General features: G+C 38.5%; 1 protein-coding gene across 13 annotated transcripts in view; it reads right to left on the reverse strand.

Annotated features, from left to right (window-relative positions):
* The window catches only part of Hdac9 (histone deacetylase 9), an 822,768-nt gene that overhangs the window by 205,260 nt on the left and 593,115 nt on the right, over positions 1–24,393 (reverse strand). For all 13 annotated transcript variants that reach the window (XM_021201632.2, XM_029540516.1, XM_029540526.1 and 10 more), the window contains 3 exons: positions 22,625–22,758; positions 8,155–8,275; positions 3,320–3,369 (listed from right to left, as the gene is read on the reverse strand). In XM_021201632.2, coding sequence (XP_021057291.2) covers positions 3,320–3,369; positions 8,155–8,275; positions 22,625–22,758 — 305 coding nt within the window. The remainder of the gene's footprint in view (positions 1–3,319; positions 3,370–8,154; positions 8,276–22,624; positions 22,759–24,393) is intronic.

A 24,393-nucleotide genomic window follows, 5' to 3' on the forward strand; every position in this document is an offset into this window, starting at 1 on the left:
ACCCTGAGGAGAGAAAACCAGCGTGGTCCTGCTCTGGCTATTGTTGCCAGATCCTCTTAATGATGTCTTTCACTACACAACAGCCAAGGCTCAGATTTGGTGAAACACTCTTTCAAATGGTGGGGTTTCTTGCAGTAGAAGTACTTCATAATTAGAAACGAATCATGCCCTGGTAACTAAAGAAAATGAGACTCAAGCACAAAGAAATGTGGAAACCTGACATTGTCCCTTAAAACATTGTTCTGGGGAGCACATTTTTACTGTGTCCTCAGTGCTGCTTGCCATGAGCTGGCTGACCACGACTCCAATTACCACAAGCAATTCTAGAGGAAGCTCTAATAAGAAGCAGAGACTTTCTGATTTCATAATGTCCGAGGTCATCTCCTCAAAAGCCAATTAATCCATCAGCATTCGGTAGCTACACATTAAACCCAGAGACAATGAAGCTGTGTATTCAAAGCAATGACAATTTTCATTATGGGTTGGACATCATCTTAGGTAATTTGAACCAGAGGAGTTTTTAAAGACAAAAACAATTACCAAGTGACTCCAAACCTCCACAGTGCATCCAGAATGCTAAACTGAGTTACTCCAAAGTCATACTGCCCGTCTTCTGTATATGCTGTGTCTGGGGTTGCTCGGATGGAGATGAAAATATAGGCTCATTGAAATCCAAAGGACCCAGAGTTCTTTCTAGGACTACATCAAAACTAAAGCTCTAAGGAAGGAAGATGGCTCAGGTATGGTCAAGAATATGGTTTGATCCTTTAAATTAACAGGAAGAATTACTAGTAATAATTACAGACCCAAGATAGCTGAGCAGATAAAAACACTTTTGGACGATGATGAACTAAATTCAATTCCCAGAATTCATAGTAAAAGGAGAGAACTAACTGCCCAAAGTTGTTCCTGACTCCCACAATTCTATCTTGAATGCCCCCCCACACCATAACTGGCAAAATTTAAATATAGCTGTGCAAACACACAAAACTACTGAATCATATAAGTTTGCCACAGCATCAAGTTTAAAGCTTAGCTCTGTTGTATGTGCATGCATGCAAGCAATTGTGTGCATGCAACACAGACACTCACAGACACACAGACACACACACATACACACAAACACACACACACACACACACACACACACACAGAGAAGGAAGACTGAGGAAAATTTGATAAGCATAGTGTCCCTCTCATGTTCTCTCCAACCTTCATCAGGGTTAGCCAGATTACCTCCTATGTCTCCTCCCGCCATTGCCCATACTAACATTTGTCAGTAGTACTGGCACCAACCCAATCAGGGTTTCATCTGGGACTAAAAGTAAAAAGGTCCCTGCTGTGCTTCATGCTGGGAACACAAAGCCAGCAGAAGCAGCCTCTCTATCCATTCTTTAGGAACTTTAAAGAACTTACTGAAATCTTTCTAGCTGAAGAGTAGGTTAACTTGGTATAGGTTTGTGAAGGTCAATAGGGGTACTTTGGGACAGTGAGCCTTGGGTACATCCCAGATTATATTTTGAACGGGCATCACAAGGATCCATCTGTAGTTAAGTAGTGTGGCATGAATTAAATAGACGTGTACAGGAGTAGGTTTCATTGCACGTGATTCTTTTAATAGCTTTGATTTCCTCCCTACCATAGTTCCTGTGAAATAGCTTTGTTTCTCATTTTGCCCCATTTGCAGGTAAGCACTCTTTCTCTTAAAATGACCATTTGGGATATTATAGCATACTGGCAAAGTCAGTGAAAGCCATTTCACAAGTTATCTACCCTCTGCCTTTTCAGAATGAACCTGCAAGCTCTTAGCACCATAGGAATTTTGCTACAAGTGGTCAGTACACAAGTGAAGTGATGCCTGTTTTGTGTCAAGGATCGAATAGCAAAAGTGACTGGTGAGCTGCTAAGAAGTGGGCCACACCAGGAACTTTGAGGCTGGAGGGGTAGAGGATAGTTAGCAGCCATCTCTTAAAGATGAAGCCCATGGAAGAATTTGTAAAATTGCATCACGAGTCCACATGTGAGCGTGCACATCGACACTTGGGGCTCTTCACCATTGGCTGTGTGATGTTCAAAAGTTCATGCCAAATTCTTTTCTAGAAATTCAATTTTACTTGCCAAAAATGATGTTAGTAATACCGACTGTTTACGGACTCCAGAGATGAGTGCGATTAAGAGCACTGGCTGTTCTTGCTCAGGACCCTTCTTAAATTCTCAGCATCACATGCCGGCTCACAACTCTGTGTAACTGCAGTTTCAGGGGACCTGATGCCTTCTCTTGACCTTTAAGGACACTAGGCATATGATGCATAGACCTTTATGTGCAGTGGCAACACCCACACTCATTTTTAAAAAATGACTTTGACATTTTGCTTGCTTTCCAGAACTCAGTTGTGATAACCTATCCAGTCCAGTTGGATATAAATCGGTGTTGGCATTTTATTTCCCAACTGGTAGGATCGGGGAAGAGGAACCATTCCTAAGTCAGGCATCATTAAAATGATAAGATGAATATCTTGGAAATTTTCTGTATGAAAATGAGAAAGAATTGTCAAAAACATGATTTGTGTTCTCTCTCCAAAATCCACAAATTTTACATGACTTAAATGTCTTAGTCTTTGGAAGCCTGACCTACAGTTATGTTGTCCCAACATGACTGGGCACTCTGTGTTACAGAATGAAGGCTTGTTACTGGTAAGGGTTAACTTTAAAGGCAGGCTATAGGATTTGTTCTAATCTATAAAAATTTAGACATTTTTTTTCCTTTATATATTGCTGGATCTGAACAAATCTGTTCTAGAAATGTGATACAAATATCCTGGGTCAAAGGGCTTTGTTCACACAACAACAACAAAACAACAATGGCTATAGCAAACTCTCAAAGGGTTCACAATGTGTCTCATAATGCAAATCAATTTTGTGTAGATAGTTTGTTCCACTTTTACCAGCTATATAATGCACGTGCATAGCTGGTGAAATTCTATGGAAAATCGGGTTCTGCTGCAAATTTATTTAAAAAAAAAATCTCTCCCAGGAACCTTTCTCTAGCCACACAAAAGCCTAAGAATGCTGAACGCAAGGAACGAGTGCCTTAGCACACAACTCCCGTGGCAAGGTCTCACACTTGGCATAGCTCTACCTTGTCATCATCTCAAAATTGTTAAATCTGTTTGAACAGGAAGCTTCGGGCTTGGCAATGAGTTCAGGGATTCACACAGCTCCTCTGAAAGGCAATCCTCAACCCAACTCCAGAGATAAATCAAGGGAGAGGTTTTGTAAGCTTGTATAACTTTAAAAGCAGTAAACAAATCATCCTTACCCCAAGTCCACCACAAGGTAATGAGGAAAAGAATGTTCGAGAATCATCACCTGCATTGTGCAAAGACAAGAAACATAAACACTATGAGTGCATTGGTCTTATAGGTTGGGTGTTTATAAACATATAATATGCCATATGTAGTCATTATTTCACTTATTAGAAAATTAATTAAAAGTTATACCAATCAGTGTTAATTTTCAGAAAATACTGCTTGTTTATACACAGGTACAAACTCAAAGCAAATGCAAACAAACAGGAAAAAATGAAAACAAATTTAAAATTGGTCACCTCACAGGATGAAGTTTGCTTGTGGTTTGAAAATTCTTCATGACTCCCGAGGGACCTCTTCAGTCCCAGGTGAAGACCCTGAGCATTGGCCAAACCTTTTCACAGCTTCTTTCTCGGCAGAGACCCCCTGTACCTTCCCAAAATTACTGCATACTCGAACTCCATGCCCTGATGTTCTATTCCCGCTAAGCCCTTGTTGAGTGAGCAGAAGTGAGTTCTGGACTCCACAAGTGCAGTGCGGGATCTACCTTCTGACCGCCTACCATGGCCTCACCTGCAGCAGTTGACAAAGGAAATCCACATTCCTCAGAAAGAAAACAACCGTGTTTTGTTTTGAGACTAAATTTCATTATGTGTTGCTCTTTGGCCTGTAACTTACTTTGTTAACACAAGCTGCCCTTGAACTCAGGGTTATCTTCCTGCCCCAGCCTCTAAAGTGCTGAACCACCACAACAAGCTCAAAAGAATTTTAAAACTAATACAGCAATGCTGTTCATTATCATTTTAAAAATTACAAGTCATGGAACGTAACTCAGCTACCTACTGGGTATTTTTTTTTTCTAGCAGGATGGTTCAAGCTACAAGGTTTATGAAAGGACGTACTGCCATTTATGAATTCAAATAGAAAATACTTTTTAATTGTGCAGCCTTAACCTTTTTTATTAACTTACTATTTTACATATAAGTATTGGGGAAGATTGTTTGTATGGTCACCATGTGTAACCTTGGTACCCGAAGAGCCCATAAATGGCACCAGCTCCCCTAGAACTGGAGTTACAGGTGGTTATGAGACATCATGTAGGTGTCTAAACTGCAAAAGGGTTCTCGGCAAAAAAATCCGTAACTCTTAATCCCCGACTCTCCAGCCCAGGAACTTAGTCTTAATTGACACCCTAGAAATCTGTATGCATAATTACATTTTATGCATACCTAACATATAAGCAAGATCTAGTGCATCATTGGACTCTCCCGATATTTGCAATAAAAAAACCCACATAATAAAATAAGAGAGAATAATATTTGCATAAACAGGAATAACATCAAATTTAATATACATGCTTAAATGTTAACTGACACTATTTCCTGGAATTAAGGAAGTGGTTTCATCATCATTGGTGGAACTGGATACAAACTCACACTTCAGGAAAGTTCTGCTGATGATCAATCAAATGCCAATCAAAATTGAAAACAAGTTTGTGATGGATTTCACATTCTCTGAGTGCAAGTCTAAAGAAATTATACTGTCACTGAAAAAAAAGCTTGTTTTGAAACCAATAAATTTAATGAGTTGACATTTTAATGCAATAACTGACAGGGGAAATGATAAAGGAAAAACTCATGAATAATGAAAATGTCTAATTAGGTAGACAGATTTCCCCCTCAAAATCAAAACAACTGAGGGTGTAGACCAGTGACAGAGTACTGGCCTAGAATGCATCAAGTCTTGGTTTTAACATTATCCTATTAAAACTTCAATACTGGCACCAGCCAAAGACATTTAAAAACAAACAAGCAAGCAACAAAAACCCCAGAAAACTTAGGAACAAGAGAGAGGCCTGGCGAGCTGCAAAGCATGGTAAGCAAAGCTCAGACCTCAGAAGGAGAGGACGGACCCTTGCAATCTGTCCTCTGACCCTAGTACCACAGCACCAAGTTACTGACACCTACAACCATGGGAGCACACACATAAATAAGGCAAGTGCTTCTACCTAGAGCTGCAGAAGGGTAAAAACTTTAAGATTGTTATCCTGAAGGTTATCCATGGATTCCTGAGTTTTTTTGCAACGGTAAATCCATATCTCAAGTGTGAATTTAAAAGCATTTTTGATATCTGACCTTGTTGTTTATGAGCAATTAGAAAGGTACAAAGAAAAGGTTGTAATGCAACAAAGTATTTCAAGTAAGTGATCTAAAATTTTATTGAGCTCTAAAGGAATAAGGGAAATAAATTCATTTAGTGATATTTAAAGTTTAATTATATAGAGAGATATAAAGTAATTGATAATTTTAATTTAGTTATATGTAAGAAATGTTTGAGCTACTTCATTTACTGAAAGTATTGTTTAAGAGAACTGTATTAACTTATCTTTGGACTGAACTCTGACTAGCTACAAGGTAATAAAAATGGCAATAGAACAACAGGGGCATTAGTGCTATAGAAAAACTTCTACTAGTCACTATTTGAGATACTATTTTCAAACTATCATTGTACAAGGTCCGGAGTCTCTAAAGAGATAAATGGGTAGTCACATTATTATCTAATTATTTTGTAATCTATAGCTGGCCTTCAATATAAAGACTGGTAGATCTGGTCATATTGAATTTTTATTTAAATTCTTGCTTCTGATTTCAAAACAAATTTTTGAGTTAGAAATGATACCTTCCATCTTGTTGGGAGGGATGGGGGAAATCCAAAAGTTACACTGGAACAAATGGAATGGCTAAATATGACAAAGCATCTTGAGTCTGTGTTTCTACAGACAGAGCAACACCATTCTGATCTATTGGAAACCAAAGAATTATAAGCTTCAATAATTTAAATTCCACAAAGTGTACAAAGTAACCTTTTTAAAAGAACCTGGCAATCTACTACGATCTGGAGCTGAAAGAGATCAGCTGTACTTTTCTTTCTCCAGACAATCTCAAGGAGTTCTAAAATAATGCCAACGTTAGATAGAGTGGCTGACCTTAAGGCTCCCGAGAAAGCAGCATCCCTGGGCTACCTGCTCTAGGAGAACCCATACTGAAAATGTTGCCTTGATCACCAAAAGATGTCTGTAATTCTTAAATAAAGCGGATGTTCTCCAAGTTCAAACCTCACTTCATTAATAAATGTCCTTTTTCTCAAATCAGGGAATGGTGGTTGCTAGGAAAGACTGCACCACACTATCAATTCATGTTTATTAATGTCAACTCACGTTCATTAATGTTTACTATCTGAACAATCTTAGTGTGTTCCAATGAAGCCCTAAAGCAGGCTTGACTAAACTCTGAGGACAGAGTAAAACTAAATGGGGAAGGTTGAACTCTCTTTATCAAACTAGAAGAGACATATCTGCTTAAATAACTGAATGAGTAGGCATCATAGGATCACAAAAATTAAAATGTTTGGGATAGAGGTTCTATGGTTAGTTAGATGGCATTATTCATGTTAAAATTTTACAAGCAGAACAGCTATTAATATACATAGCAAAAGAAAGTACTTTATGTAAAGCATCTGTATGTTCAAAGCACGATTTCACCCAAAGAAACAAAGAACTTGGTATGGTTGTCAGGCTCTTGAGATGCTGAGAAGGGAGGACCAAGAGTTCAAAGCAACCTGGACTTCATAGACATACACAGCTTCAAAGTAAATTTAAAAGAACCCCCCAAAATTATTTAAAGCATAGATGTTTACATTGATTCATTTGCATTTGGATATATTACAAATAAATTTAATTGTTTTAAATTTGCTTACCATAACCAATTTTGAGCAAAATTGGTTTTCCTTTTTTTTTCCCTAAAAGCTGAGGAATCTCTTTCTGTTCTCCGTTTTGCTTCCTTCTCCCCAAGCTCCTGGACCTATCCTGACCCATACACAGGCAGGGACACAGACTCACTGGCAAAGGCACTTCTTCAGAGAGGCTTGCCACTCCTTTAAGAAGACTGAGCATGAGCAACAGTGGATATCGGTTGACTCCTTGCTGCTTCCCATGATGGTTACCTACGATGTGCCATAGACACGCTCTGAACTACCCAGGACCAGTTAATATTTTGAAATAATATTGAATTAGGTTAAAAAAAAAAAGTTTGATAACTTGAGAGGGATTCTTCGAAGGAGAGAGGCAAGTTTTAAAGTGTTTCTCTTAAGTTAAAACTGTAAAATATAATTATTTCAGCATATGTTTCCAAGCTAGGTATTGTTACTCAATTATAAGAGCATAGGAATAAAATACAATTTTCTACTACTGTTCTGCCACTAATACTTCTCGAAAATATCTGTCATTTCAATGTCCATATTAAATCTCTGCACCTTAAATTTTCTTTCAAAATCTGATAAAGTTTTGGGGAAAAAAACACACATTGAGACAAATTATAATCCTTGGTTTTCTACTTGCACCATTTACTAGAATACTTAGCTTCTAGAAGAATGGCATACATTTGATGGATTACATTAAGGCCTCCCGTCAGTTTTCAGTGTATTGAGCTCAGAAATAAGAACTGGAAGATAGAAACAAAGGAGAAGGAAAAAAGAAATTCTCATAAAGACCGTGAAGAGTTCTTATCACCTTTCCATGTAAAAATATAAGCAGGCAAATTTGGTAACGCGTCTGATGGCAGCTCAAATAAAGTTAATTTAAAAACAAGAATTAGACCCTCTGCAGTGTCATTTTCAAATGCAGAATCTGCACTGGCTCCTATTTTATACAACTCATTCCAGGCAGCAACTGCTGGAAAAACTGATTTTTCTGTCACACTGCCTGCCAAGTATTTTGAGCTGACACCAGCATTGACTAATGGCAGTGCTGGAATGTGCTGTTCTCAGTAGAATGGAGGCCTGTACAGACCTAGGAGTGTCCTGGGGTCCAGCTTCTGTCCGTCCAGGGGGCTGGTGCCATACAATAGTGAGTGATGTTCAGAATGAACAAGCTGTATTTCCTCCAGGCTGGCTTTTCGACCTTGAATTCGCTGAAAGAAAACAGCAGAAACGTACAGTCTTTCACTGACAACACTCAGAAGAAAATGAGACCTCACATCACATTTAAGATGATTAATAACGGGCTCAGATTCATCATGGAAGAATGTGACATAGATTTGCCCGGTAAAGCACCATAATAAAAATTGGAACATGAGCGTTTGCAAGATTCAGACAAACAGGTCTCTGATGACATAAAGCTTTTTTTTTTTTTCTGGCATAAAATAAACTTATAACAAAGAAATTAGCATTTGAATCTCCCGAATAAAAGTATCTGCTTCAGGACAAACAAGCGTTGCTGTTTATATGATAAGCAAATTTATTACCTTCTTATGTTACGCTGACCTGAAAAGGAAGCTGGAACAAAGGACGAGGTCAGTAGCACCGAACGTGACTGCATTCGAACCTCACTATCAAACACAGGGCAATTACTCCACGTGTGTGCTCCTATACTTCAGAGCAACATTTTTCAACATGTATCCCAAGGGATACATACAACCCGGGGTCTGATTATCAATGGTGTGAGCTGAGCCAATATTTAGAAACTTACAAGACAATTTGACTAATATTTTTGTTTCGAATCTAGCAAAGTCTTGTGAGTCCTCCATTTTCATCTCACATTTAAAATATTTCATTTAAGTATTTTATAAAAGTATTAGTTGGTGACAGATCTGCAATCAAACAAAAACAAATCCTGCTGCTAACTTAAGACCATCTAGATTTACTCGGTGGTTTATATTAGGCTCCGGAGAGAATCTCACTCGTTCTAACAAAGAGCTGACCTTCATAATTGTCAAAATTGTACATTAAATTAAATCTTAATTAGCCAGCAAGTGTGTTCTTGGCTACATTTCTCTCAGTACAGCCACGAACCAGATAATGGTTGTTCTGGTGGTATATGATGTAAATTCACCCACACTTTTGAAAAATCTTGTGTCTCCCAAAACTACAAGACAACACTAATGCCACAGTGAGAATCCATGTGACCGTAATGAAGCAGTAAGTGAACAGTGAAGCACAGAATTTTGGTGAGATTCATAAAGAGTCCATCCTCCCATGTTGCAGAGGCTGAAAGAAGCACTGGGCATCTTGGAAGAGCATCTCCGTGGGGACCAGGACAATTCTGTCCTCAGCCTCCTGGGTGTAAGACGATGAGGCTGTGGGCAGGCCATTCAGTGTTGATACGTGGTTCACTGAGAGGGCAGTCTGGAGAAATGGCTGCATAGTGACACACACGTTTTACTGTGCAGGAGGCAGAGCTATGCTTGTCATGAAAATAAATGATCATGTCACAGTTAGGGAGGAATGGCAGGGACCACAGAGTAAGAAGTGATGGGAAGCAGAAGGCTCTCAAGACCACCTTTATGTCCCAGACAAACAAGCAAATACATCAGGAGTTTTCCTTACCATAACATTAAAGTACTCTGTTTTTGACACTATTACTTAGCACTATGTAATCCAGTTCACCTAAGGATACACTTTAGAGAAGTTATTCGTAAGTAAGATGAGAATTCTAATGTGGAAGACTAAGGAAGATTTGATAATGATCACGCATTGCTCTCATTAACAAATATCTTACAAAAGTAGGTGGGTGGCTAGTAACCACGAGACTTGGAAATACTTATGAAAGACCAGAACAACCAGATAATTATAATAACAAATAAAAGGTAAACCAAGTAAGAGGAAGTTGGAAGTCAAGGGCTCAGAGACAAAGTTTAACTAAATTTCAGAGGGTGGAAAATTCCCCACTGAAATCCTGGTAATTGCACGTTTGAATCATCTAAATCTTGAATGAGCAGAACTCAGAAAGCAGATGGACAGACAGTCCTAGCTACATCATGATGACCACTAAGAGAGGGAACAGCATCCTGTCCATAGATTCATATCATATATGCAGATACAGAAAACCACCAACACATTCAGTAGTGTCATTTTTTCTTTTTTTTTTTTCTTTTCTTTTTTTAGAGTATTAGAGATGAAATCCAAGGCTACATGCCAGGCAAGCACTTGCCACCAAGCTTCAGACACAGCATTCTTTGTATGTTATATTTTGAGATAGAATCTTACTAACTTGCCTAACATGGCCTTGAACTTGCAAAACTCTTGCCTCAGCCTGGAGCTACAGGAAATATCAACAATGTCAATTCTATAACTGATATTAAGACTCATATTTTGAACACTATACTATCCTAAACCTTTACCATGTTTTCCCTCTCCTGTCCTATTTAGAGTTTTTCAGGTCTACATTGAATCTTTGCCTCTGATATAAAATTAAACATCATTCATAGTGTTTTTTATAGTAGTCACATACATTTTCATCCTATATACTCTATGCTTGCCTCAAATATTTTTCTTATTCTCCAATGATTCAAATAATAATCTAGTTGAATTCCTAGTTACACCCTCAAACAATCACCTCCAACAGCATTCAGGATCCATGGTACTAGACAGTCACTCAAGTGATGACAGACTATAAAATAACACCTGCTAAATTGCATGTATCCCTTTGGGTAAGATTGGCAAAGAGGCAATAAAGTTCCATTGCCACAGTTCAACAAGACTTATTTGAGTTTCTACAACTATCTGTCTCTATTCTTGCTTCGTTATTAAAATGCACTATTGTCTATAAGTTTTAATCTTGATAACTCATTTGGCACAACTGTTGGATTGATCTATCATCTCTCTCTCTCTCTCTCTCTCTCTCTCTCTCTCTCTCTCTCTCTCAACTAATTGTACTTGATATAAAGAACTATTCTTTTTTGTATTGTTTCTTTGTTTTGTTACTGAAGACAGGATCTCAGTCTGGCCCCCAAAGTCACCATCCTCCTGACTCAGCTACATGAGTTCTGGGAATACAGGGATACTCTACCCTACCATCCAGGAAGAGCTAATTTGTTGACAATCCCCTTTGCTTCTCCAGCTGCTAGAGAGAAAATGTAGGAGAAGCCAGCCTATGACAAATGTCTCATCTCTACAAGATCCTGGAGAAAGATTATTTTGATTTGTGTCTCTATGTGGAAACTTAGTAGACAGCTGAGCTAAGAGTTCCCCAGTAGCAACTATACTCTTTCTTAACATGGTGGGTATGGCTTCAGTTCATCCCTCTCTTATCATGCTTTACATCAGTCATAGCCAATTTTCCTCTTATACTGATCTCAAATACTTCTTTCTCATTGGAATTTAGTCTTTCACTTGTTTAGGTTTAAATAGATATTTTTATCTTGCCCCTTCTTTTTCTGCTTCTCATGTGCCCTTTATTCCTCATTCCTCTCCCAAGAAGCTCCCATGAGTCAAAGGTCAAAAGCATAATGAGTCACAAAATGGGACAAAGTGTTCTGTTCAACTTAATTTAAGCAGACAGTGAGTTCCATTCTCAGAGATGATTGGTCTGAAGAATAGCTATGGGAACTCATCTATGATATACAGACCCAAAGGAGTTTTTAAAATTCTGAGCATACTGGGACATTTAATGCCTCTTCCATGGTATGTAAACAAAGGCCTTGGATCGTTGCCTATATAGGCTAAGGAATGAGTACTTAAAGCTCTTCTTTTGTCTTCTTAATAAGAAACACGGTGAGGTAGTCTTGTGTTCATTGTTCCATTGCCCTTCTTTGTGTCTTGATTTCCATCAGTGTCCACTGAAACTCAGAAAGGAGCTAGGAGCTAATGCTTAACAAGTATCTATCTACTCTATGATTATGTGTATGATCACACTCAACACAGATCCAAGACAGTGTCTATTCAAATTGGAAGTTTGACTGAAGTCATGTAAAATTACCATATCACTGAGTCTTACAATGCACCATGGTTCTTTCCTAAAGAAACAGTCTTTCTGAAATAAAGCCCCTTAATGCAACATGATTATAGAAAGAATGTTCTGAACATGATCTACAAAGTCATACTGTGACAGGATAAAACGCAGCCTGCCCACACCCACCCACACACGGAGCGCACACACGGTATAGATTCATAGGTTTTTTTTTTTTTTTTCCTGCCAAGGAGCAGAGAAAAAAGGAAACAGTTCTATTCCTTCCTCTCCTGTGTTCAAAGCCTGGATGGAGGCCAGTGTCCTAATCAGTTCTCATTGGCCCTGGAGGAATCAGAACCTTTTGTAAAATATAATAAAGGGCATAAAATCATGATAAAATGCATGAAAAAGCAGTGCCTTTGGTTAGGGAACTAGGAATAATTTGGCAGAACAGATGGATTGCATTGGTTTGGTATTATTGAGGACATGAAAGGGCTCATTCTGTGGCGGTTCCAAACTAAGAGAAAATGTCCAACTTCAATTTGACAGGTCAAAGTACCTGCCTCCCGTGGGGGAGGGGACTCCATTTTCTTTAATCATTTTCAAAGTAGTGACATGTTAGGCAAAATTGTCTACTGAAAGGTCTCAATTTCTAAGATTTCCTCCATTATTTGTAAGTAGAAGGATGTGTTTATGTGCTCCCCATCCCCCTGCCCCCAAATCCACAGAGCAAACAGATATTATTTGTAAAAATATACATAATTTATTAATATCAAAGTTGCCTTCTGCAGTATGCAAACTATTTAAGGGCTAGAGCATAAATCCATTGATTATTCTTGGTACACAATTCTCTCTGAATACAAAAAGGAATGTGGTTTTGCACAAGTATACCTATTGTAGAGTTGCTGGGCTGCAATCGATTGTTTAACCATCACGTTAAAATGAGTGTTGTTTTAAGTCCTTCACCTACTTAGCCCTTTTCATACAGCTCTCCTGCATCACCTGTTTCCCTCAGAATTTTGCTTAAGATGAGGAGTGAGGTAAGAAAGCAATTCAGCGGGCAGCCTCGCAGGTTTTTGCTTCTTTCTACTGGTCACATGGAAACAAATTGGATTGCATTTGGAAGTCATTTGGGAGCCCTGAATTCCAGCCCTCACTCTCCCATGTCATGACATAGTTACCCATGGGACATCTCCACAGGCCTTTGCTTCCTCGGGTATAAAAATACAGGTGTGAGCAAACTATTTTGAAGTTTACACTCAGCCTTAAATGATAAGATTCTGGGCAAAACCAATGAAGGTTATATATGTAAAACTTAGAAACACACTTCACTTTTGTTTATGAATTGGCTTTAAAGAAGAAAATGCAACTTCGATGATTGTTACAGTTTTCGAGGCAAGAGAAGAGACACGGGAGTATTTTCAACAGAGTTTCAAGTGAAGCCAATGATTATAGGTGTGATCACAATTATGAAAAGCCATAGGTTTTCTTAGCTGGGGAGGTGGTGTAGTGGGTAACGGCAGTTGCTATGAGGCCTAACACCCTAAGTCCTACTTGGTAATCAGAGAGAACCTTCCCACTATGATCATCCCAGACTTCCCCACCCCTCAACACACAGTTAGAAGAAATAAATATATTTTAAAGTGTCTTTTAAAAAGTGTTCTGAAAAGGTTAGGGCTTCAAATAATAACTTTTCTCCCAGTTTTTCTTCCAATGACAGTGATGTATGTGTGTGTGTGTGTGTATGTGTGTGTGTATGTGACTTCTGTTTTTGTCTGTTGTTGCTTGCTTGTGTTGTTGTTGTTGTTTAAGCTGCGGAGACTGAAGATTGAACTCAATACATGAGCAAATTGTTTGCTTCTGTCTTTTATTCCCAGCTTGTACTTCTGGGTAACAACCCCTTTGTGTCTCCAGCAAATTCTTGAAACTGTAACTCTTCCATTCTTAAATATAAGATCCATCTTCCTCACTTTTAAAAGTTATGTTAGGAGTTGAATTACTTTGCACTCATTCTTGACATGGGCAACATCTTAGGATATGATAGAGAAGTTTAAGGGGTTTTGGTGCTTGGGCATCAGAGCTTCAAATGAGCTGTATCTGGGTACCAGACATAATTATTCAGTGTGTGTTTAAGGACAGACTAGGCCATGAACCACATGCCAGAGAGAGCAATGTGTTCTTCCCAGATACTGTGAGTAACCACCATTTGGGATGGTGGAATATGAAATAAGGGTAGGAAATATTTTGCTGTCTTCAAAACGCTACATGCCTCCAATGTGCCTTCATATTATGTAATCCAGTAATTATAATTCAATTAAATATTTCAAATGTTATAAAATCCTTTGGAGAACCTGAAAACCCCATTTTACTATTAAAGTCTTCAGAAATAACAAACATATACAGTATATGCTTTTGATTTTTATTTACTTCAATTTCAAAACATTATGTTCACCTGAAAATAAGAGCAGGGGAACCCAAGACATGATCTCTAACTTTAACTGCTCAATATTCAAAATCATATGAAAAGAATTCCATGTTATAATTACTTTTTAATTATAAGTAATTTAAAAGTTTGGCTTAAACACTGTTTTTTATTAGTAATCGTGCATACAACAAAGTTTCTATCAATGAACATTTTGTGTTGCTTTATACTGAAAAATGTTAAAGGCTAAAGGCTGCATAATTATTCAGTGTTTAGAATGAGACTCAATGATGCTCTTCAAGAAGCCCTGCCTCAACATCCAGGTTCCTGCAAAAAGGAAAATTTTCTGTCTCCTTTTTTTCCCCCATAGTAATACTGACAGTTTTGCAAAAGTTTTAAAATTCTAAATCATGAAAGATCTTGTTATAATTTGCAGGTGCTTTTCATGCTTGTCTGAGTCCAGTGTACTATGACACACAAAAACTTCTTGAAACAGAGGCCCCCCCACACTTCTAGCTTACGAATTATACCTAGTACATTTGTACCCTTTCCAAACCACTATATTCTTTAGATACAATTCACAAGCCTCTTGGTTTGAGTTTGTTACATTTTGGTTGGGTTCCAAGGCACATACATGATTTAAAATAATTTTTGTGTGTGCGTGTATGTGTGTGTGCACATGCACGTACACAAACTAAACAAATGTGCTACCATCTAGTTAGAGTGGTCTATACAACAAATGTTTAATTGGATTTCCATTAACTAGTAGTATTTAGTGCTTTGCAGTCTTGATGTCAAAAAAACCTGTGCATTTCAAAACCTTCCCACAGAGATATATATTTCCTTATGTGGGTTTAAATAGAGTATTTTAAATTCAGCTTTGTATGCAGGAAAATGTGTTTTAGAGGTCCTGTCCCAAGCTACTGGGGAATCTTATGATTTTCCTCTAAACTTGGTCTCTCCTTGAGCAGTCCCAGAAGGAGCAACGGTAGCTTGGTTGTGTCCCAGAATTGTTTGGTAATTACTTTGTGTTGGCACTTGATTAAAAAAGTTAAAACATTTCAGCACAGTGTGTTGCTTAGGGTTTGTTCTTATGAATTAAGCGAAACCAAGTTATTCAACATTAGTCACAAGGAGGCAATGCAAATTCCACATAATGTGCAATCCAACAAAAGCATTATAAAACATTATTATTCTCAAAACAACTGTGAGAGCAAGCAAATGTCTGTGGGTGGCTTGGTGGGGCAGGGAGCTATGGAAGCTTCTAGAAAAACAACTACAAGTGCATTTCTAACAGATGATGGGTTAAACTGAAATCTTTTTTTCCCATTCTTCTCTTCAGGAGCACACATACTTTGCAAGGTAGGCTACCTAATTAAAGAGCTTATTTCTGAAGAGGACTCTGAATGACCCCTCTGGATCCATTTTTCATGGTGACCCAAAATGTTGCTGGCTTTTTTTTTTTTTCCCCCAAGAGAATAGCTAAAGTATGAGCGTAAGTATGAGTGATTCAATCAGGAAAATATTAAATGGTATTGGCATGGAAGAGTACTAACCACCTCAATTTTTAAAAACAGGGTGCCACTTCCTGCCAAGAGGTTAACCCATATAACCACCACGTACTGGTATAATAAGGACTAATGTTTTCTCTGGCGCTAATCAGGACTGCACAGCAGAGCCAAATCGCACCATAGCTCACAAACTAACAGCAGTGTGTTTATCAAAACATCCTCAGGAGTTAAATCTACGTGTGAGCCAAGAATATAGATCTCAGATGAATTCCACAGCCATTCTGATTTCATACAATATCAAAGCTGGAAGCAATCTGAGCAAATACTCTACCCAACACCTTCATGTTGACATGAAAGGACCAATCACCAGCAAGGTTAAATGATGTAAGGTGCACAGATAATTAAAGGCAGAATCAAGGTTAAATATAATAGTGAACAATCACTTTTGTGGGCTCTATTGTGGTTAATTTAAAAAACAAACACTTTGGTTTGTAGCTCACTCTATTATTTTGGAAAGAAATAATCCTTTTAATGTTTTAAAATGATACTTTTTCCTGGATATCATTGTTATTTCATAAGTATAAGATTACCTAGTCCGTTTGATGGAGTGTCCTTGTCTTTTGTCCAGGGTTAATTGCAACTTCAATACAAAAAGAGAGCCAGAATAGGAACAGGAAGGAGGGAGGGTTACTTAATGTAAGGTCTGGGATGGGTCCTCTTCATTCTAACACATAGCATCCCAGCTCTTTAACTTGTTCATCCAGCCCTCTGATGCTGTGCATCTCCGCTCTTTAACTTGCTCATCGAGCCCTCTGATGCTGTGCATCTCCGCTCTTTAACTTGCTCATCGAGCCCTCTGATGCTGTGCATCTCTGCTCTTTAACTTGCTCATCGAGCCCTCTGATGCTGTGCATCTCTGCTCTTTAACTTGCTCATCGAGCCCTCTGATGCTGTTAACACATTTGGGACTGCTGACCACAGTCTTGTTCCCTTTCCCTCTCTAAGCTTGATCAACAAAGTTCTTCTTCATAATGACAGCAGTGCCAAAGAAGTGACTTAAAGCCTTTTAAGGCTGTGATTACATGTGCATTTGTATAAACATTTGATCAATGTTAGCTGATCCAAGATGAGTCTTTTCTCCTTAGTCTCCTAACAGCTGTCTAAAAAACCACAAATGCTTGATAAATACCAATGAACAAGTATATCACAGTCATCAAGATATGATGACACTCACAGGGTCACTTTGCACACTCACAGATTCAACCCTTAATATAAGCCTACGGAGTAAGAAACACTGGAGTTGGAGCAGTCTGTATTTAAACATCCCTTAGAGTATTTTGACATAAACTAACACTTAAGATTTCTTTTTTTCTGTAAACGCAGGTTGATTTCTCACCATGAATATTTGCAATGACCTGGAGAGAAAAATGTTGTCCCAAAGTGTGAATTTAGAGAGTTGGAAGGGATGTAATGACATAGGTTGAATGCATCTTTTTTCCCCCACTTGGTTGTCCTTATCTATGAAGATGAGTATATTCTGTCTCTTTGGAATGGATGATTTGAGAGGACATTGCCACGAGTGGACATTGTTCAGGTTGCCTAGGAAACAGAGACAACTTCCTAATATACCTGGCCCTCAATCCTTGAGAGAGCAACCCACAGGACTATACCTCCTCTTCTTCACATGGATTAGCATCAGGGAAGGGAGCTCAGGTGTCCTGGACACTTTAGAAGTAATGTACTTGGTTAAATCTATAGTGTACTTTATTAAATAGTCACACCCAGCAGGGCTGCAACCCAACTTCCTCTGTTGGAATGAGTAAGTTAACCCTGTCAAGCAGATTTTATCACTGTCTTTGATTTCATTAGCAGGTTCAGGATCAATGACTAGAAACCCTTTAGGGCAGGAGGCTTCTCTGCATTTTAACTAGCCAAAGGGGGTGGCATGTAGGACCTTTGCTTTTTTTTTTTTTTTTTTTTTTTTTTTTTAGTTTTTATTTTATAGACTTCAAATTTTCCAAATAGTTTAGTATGAGATAGAAAGTTTTGAGTCATTGCAAAAAACTTTAACAATACATTGATACATTCATATTAAAATGAGTTTGTAGAAAACTTTAAAGAAATCTAGGAGAACATACAATTTTGCAATTATTTAACTCTCAGGGGAGTTCTGGATATGGGTAAAGGTGCTACTATGTTTAAATAGACCAAATTTCTTTGAAACATTCTGTTGGTTTTTTTTCTTTTTTCATTTAAAATTTTTTTTCTCTATTTTCTAGTTAAATGCATTGGGAAGAGAAGAATAAGAGGTCATGAAACGATTCCACCCCCTTTTGGGGTGGAATACTTATTTTACATACAAGAAAAAGTCTCTAGGAAAATGGATTGCATTTGTTTACTTTAAGATTTCTAAAAATTTTATTTTGCATATTTCCAAAATTATCATCCGAGGCAGATGTTAGATTCTGAAGTGTATAAAAGTGAATGTCTAAAAAAAAAAAAAATGGTTTTAGAAATTAGGTAGAAATCTGTAAAATCAAGGAGCAATTACTTTCATCTGGGCAATTGCTTCTTCACTTAAATACCCACGGCTGCAACATACTTTAATTTATAAAAGAGGGTGGTCTATGTGCATTATTGAGATGTTTTGATAAGACATCTGTGCTTAGTGTGCATTAAGAGCTAATCCAAGCCATGCAGACACCTGGGAGACACTGTATATTGGTTTCCTTTTGTGTTGCTATGATAAAATGCTGTAACTAAAAGCAATTTAGGGGAAGACTATGTTTACTTGACTACCAATTCCAGCGGGGTAGAGTCCACTATGGTGGTGGTGGCAGGACTCATAGTGACAGTCTGGGGAAGCCTGGCAGTCAGGGCAGGCCGCTGAGGGAACACAGTTCCATTCATACACAGGAAGCAGAGGCAAGCAGGAAAAAGGACAAAGCTATCAATTTTGAAAGCTTTCCCTTGTGAGGTATTTCCTCTGGCAAGGTTCCACTTATAAAATACTGCATGACATCCTCAAACAGCAGCATAAACTGGAGATCAAGTGTTCAAATCCATGGGGCTATGGGGGATACCTTCATCCAAATCACCACACTGTGGCAGGAGGTTCAACAGTATGCAGGGCTAGACTAAGTCTTGAAAACACCAAGCAAATGAACAAAAAAACCCGTGTTTTGTTAATGGAGGATCACCTGTTACTAGAAAGGCTCCTGCATGCATGATGAGGTTGGGACTAACCTTACTTATTCCTACGAACTTTACACTTGTGGTACTTCTTTCCGATGTTTGTATCAAATCGGGCAAAGTTGTATAAACCTAATTTGTGTGGTTTGAAATAATATATTTTAGGGACTGAAAAGGATGCCTGGCCAGAAAAGAATGATTATAATTCTTGAACACTTTAAAATCAGTGGGAACAATACAACATTCCATCCGTGTCCACCATTTGCTTTCTTTTTTTAAAGAATTTTTTATTAGATATTTTCTTTACATTTCAAATGTTATCCACTTTCCCTGTTTCCTCTCCAAAATCCCCCATCCCATCTCCCCTTCCTTCTGCTTTTATAAGGGTATTCTCTCCATCCACCCACCCACACCCTCTTTCCTGACCTGGCTTCCCCTATACTGGGGCATCGAGCCTTTGCAGGGCTAAAGGCCTCTCCACCCATTGATGTTACACAAGGATATCCTCTGCTACATATGCTGCTGGAGCCATGAGTCCCTCCATGTGTACTCTTTGGTTGGTGGTTTAGTCCCTGGGAGCTCTGGGGGAAGAGGTCTGGTTGGCTCATATTGTTGTTCTTCCTATGGGGCTGCAAACCCCTTCAGCTCCCTCAGTCCTTTCTCTAACTCCTCCACTGGGGACCCAGTGCTCAGTCCAATGCTTCACTGCGAGCATCCATTTCTGTATTTGTCAGTCTCTGGCAGAGCCTCTGAGGAGACAGCTATATCAGGCTCCTGTCAGAAAGCACTTCTTTTAAAAATAGACTTCCCTACCCAACAATGCATTGAAGTCATCAGCCAGTGCCAATGCAACTGGTTAAGGAGTTACAGAAACAAAGTTTGGAGCAAAGGGTTAAAAAGCCGGCTGTTACAGGGCAGGACAAAGACCTGCATCACAAAAATTTAAACAACAATGCCTCAGATGACAAAGGAATAAGACATTGCTAAACAGGAAAATACCTTCAGCAGGTGCAAAGGTGAGGCAGGGAGGCTCACAGGAAAGATGCATTTGTCCACTAGGATCAGCCTACCAAAACTACATCTCCCCATTCTCCTATTTCATGCACTCCCTGAGGGATATGTGCAAAAAAGACTGGTTTGCCACCCAAGTCCCATTTTCCAAAACCATGAAATAGTTAAAGATAACCAACTCCAAAACTAACCAGAGACTATAAAAGCCCTTTGCCAAATCATGTAGATGGCAATGGGAAGAGATGAATGAGTCCTTTACCCAGGAAAGGAGGAGTCAGTGCGGCGCATTTTCCTTCACCTTGGGCTTCTTAGCTGAAGGATATATTTACTGAAAAGTAGAAACTTTAAATCTGAGAGGTGTTTGGTGAGTCCACATATGAGCTTGGGACACCTCCAGCCTCGTCACTGCTCTGGTGTCCTCCTCTACAACCCTAACTGCTAATGAACTGCCAGACATGAACAATGCTATGACGTTAAAAAGATTGATAATTCTATAGTGCAGAATAAATTGTTCACTTAGTTAAGCTTAAAATTGATCTCAAAGAGAAGGGAAGGATGAGACACCTTTAAGCCATAGCATCAAATATAGGCAATTACATTTGGCCTTAGGAACATTATGTCTGTTGCAGAATATCTATTTATGCATTTACATATCTACATATATGTATCTACTTATGTATCCATCTGTCTTCTTCTTCTTCTTCTTCTTCTTCTTCTTCTTCTTCTTCTTCTTCTTCTTCTTCTTCTTCTTCTTCTTCTTCTTCTTCTTCTATTATAATTTGTGTCTTTGCTCTGCTTCATTCCATGCTAGAGATTAAACAGACACTAGGCAAAGGCTCTAATATTAGGTTATATCTGCAGCCCTCTTTTTGCTTTTAGAATTATAAGGCAGGTTTTAATCAAAGTTAACCAGCCTGGTTTTGAATTCATTGAGTAACTAAAGTGATCATTAAATTTGTGATTCTCCTGCCTCAGGCTCTGGATTTGGTAAGATCTAGCTATAGATTTACTTAACTAATTTGAAATTGAATGTTAATTTTGTTGACTGCGTTTTGGGTTGCTAAAATTACTATAGGAGTTTCCAAAGATGTGCTTAGAATTGATACCATCAATATATAAACTACAAATGCCTAACATAATCAACACTGAAAAACATTATCTTATGTTTGCATACAATATGCAAATATCCAGGTAAGATTCTTATAACTTGAAATGCATAACACCATTTATGATTCAGGCTGAGGAGATGGCTCAGTGGTGATGTCTAAGTGATGTTCTCGATGCAGGTACAGGCACCCACATAAATAAAATTAATAACAGTAACCATAATAAATGTTAAAGTAATTGTTATTTTATTGAAGTATAGATATTTGAATATGTTCTTAATAGATCAGTGCTCTCAAACCATAGTTATAATCAAATGCTATTCATCTCCCTAGATGCCAACCCCAGAAAATAACTGTACTGAATTTCCTTCATACATCCACATAAAAGCATGATCAGCAAAATTCCTCATGCTGGAATGTCCATCTGTAGGGACAGGGATGCTATACATCTTGTACTGAGATTTTACTGCCAGTAGTTGCAACATGTCTTGAAAGCAATATAGACTCAGTGAAAGGCTTCTTAATCAAGAAATGCTAAAATCAACACAAAAAAATGTACAGAGAATATTTCTTCTTTCAAAAATATTTCAAACTCAGGTGTAGAATGCTACTAGGTGTAGAATGCTACTGGGTTTTAGACAAAACGGACATTCAGGATAAACAAGTCAAACAGGTGCTACTCATTTATTCTAGATTTTGTAAATTTGATAGATATCCTTCTAAATTGTTATCAGTTTTTGTTTTGACCCAGAGAACCTAAAGAATCAAGCCTTTAAAGCGGGCAAGTGGCTTACCAGCAGTCTAAAAACATGAGCCCAGAGGAAATTGGTAAAATAAAAATATTGAAACGTATCACAGAGTTATAAAGGCATCACTTAGTCATGTCAATAAAAAGGAGACTGGCTTTAGTGAGAACTGTCAATCTTTATAGCTGCTCCTTTTATAAGCAGAACATCATCCGCCTGAGTTGTAAGTAGAGTTCAAAACAGTAATTGCAAGTATTTAACACTTTGCAAAGAGCTTCTCAGATTAACCTGATTTTCAATGCTAATTTGCAATAATGATGCCATACTCCATAGACAATAAAGGTATGATAAAATACACTCAATGTTTTAGCATATGCACTGGAACTATGATGGAACAGCTAATCTGGCCATTAAACACCGAGAACCTACTGTGCAACCAGCCCAGAGACAACGGGAAGCTTGGTGCTCCTTGTGTCCTTGGCTCACGATCAATCACGGAGTTTGCCCTGAATGGTTAACATTTTTTCTACTACCACGCAGATGAATGCTAGCCTCTTTACATGATTTATTTAAGTAAGTAAAAGAGTGTGGCCAATCCAGGATTACCTCACATTTATTTAGCAGCCCCGTTTCTTGCAGCCGTGACCAGATGCTCTGAATTCGCCCGGCGTGCTCAGGGTGGGTGGTGGAACTGCCACAGATGCACTGGTGTTTCAGCATCAGAGGGTCATAGGCAATTCCTATGAGACAAAGAAAATACAGTCAAAAGTTGAGATACACGAGAAGATAAAATAATTAGTCTGAGGTAGTTCTCAGAACCAGGTGACAGCTATTTAGCCCTGTATGTCTGTAAAAAAAAAAAAAACAAAAAACAACAACAAAAAAACCCTACCCATAGATTAAACAGTACTTAAGCCTTAGTTCACTAAATATGTAAAGTGGTATATTGTATACACACACACAAATATTATATAATTATATAATTATAGTAAATATATAATTTATATATATTTAGCATATACACAATTAAGTCTTATAAGTATTTCAAATAATTCTAATAATTGAAAACACTTTGAGGCAGATAATTCATTCCTATATGGGTTCTAATTTTGTCAGTGAAGTTATAAATTAAGCAGTTTTTTAAAACCCTGTAATTACTTTTGAGTAAATTGGAGTTTTACTTTAGGGATATTTGTTAGAATAAACTGGGGTAGTTTCCAAAGTTTTCCCTACTCGGTTTAGCAACTCCATCAAAGCTGCCTAGGAAGTTTCTTTGCTTCCTGTGTTTCTATTACAATATTTGCAATTATACAAGAAATACGCTGCATGGGAGTAGACAAAGCTCTGAGAATATGGACGTTGCAGATGAGATCACAGAGGACTCAAGGATGCTAATGCTTCAGACTTGTAGCAATAACAAGGCTTTCCCCAAGTCAGGCTCAAAAGGACGGCAATGTCTTCTGATCTAATATGTAAGTTACAAAGGATTGGCCTGTAGCTAAAACTAGTTTACGCAGAAACCATCAACTACAGCTTCACTGTTGACTACAACCTGGGACTTGAGACTTCCTCATGGCCTGGCCAGAAGCTTTCCTCAACAGTTATGTCAGTGGGGGAGCAGATGAAGTCCTGAGTGAATGTGTGTCATTGACAGGAGCACAGCCATGGCAAAGGTCCCAGTGCAGCAAATGGCCCAAGGACTGGCATTGACACAGAAGGGTTGGCTGTTAGCTAAAACCAATGTGTGCAGACATAATAGCTGCATCATCCTCATCATGGGTGTGACGTTGTAGAACTATCAACCCTATCCTTCCCCAGGAAGATTCTATCCTGAGACCGCCTTCCTGAAGAGACTTGCTACTCAGATCAGTTAGCCAAGCACTCACGCAGCTGCAGACAACAAACCCGCCTCTGCATTCAATGCTATGAAACCAAAAGACTGATTTTCTGAGCCTCTAGTGCAACCCTGGCGGAGCACACAGCCCGCCCGGTGCCACTTTACCTACAAGTGTGTCTGTGCGTCTGTCCTTTCTTAATTCCCCCCCCCCCCAAAGAACCCAGTTAGGAGCTGGGCGTGGTGGCACATGCCTTTAATCCCAGCACTAGGGAGGCAGAGGCAGGTGGATTTCTGAGTTCCAGGCCAGCCTAGTCTACAAAGTGAGTTCCAGGACAGCCAAGGCTACACAGAGAAACCCTTTCTCAAAAAACCAAAACCAAAAAACAAAACAAAACAAATAAACAAACAAAAGAACCCAGTTAGGTCAAGTCCAAAGCTATGCATGTCAAATAGAAAGCCAAGCCACACAATGACAAGTGTGGATCTTATGTGTGACTCCTGGAGAATTTCTTTTAAAATGAGTATCAATTATAATGCC

This window comes from Mus pahari, chromosome 7, assembly GCF_900095145.1.
Source record: "Mus pahari chromosome 7, PAHARI_EIJ_v1.1, whole genome shotgun sequence".
Lineage (NCBI taxonomy): Eukaryota > Metazoa > Chordata > Mammalia > Rodentia > Muridae > Mus > Mus pahari.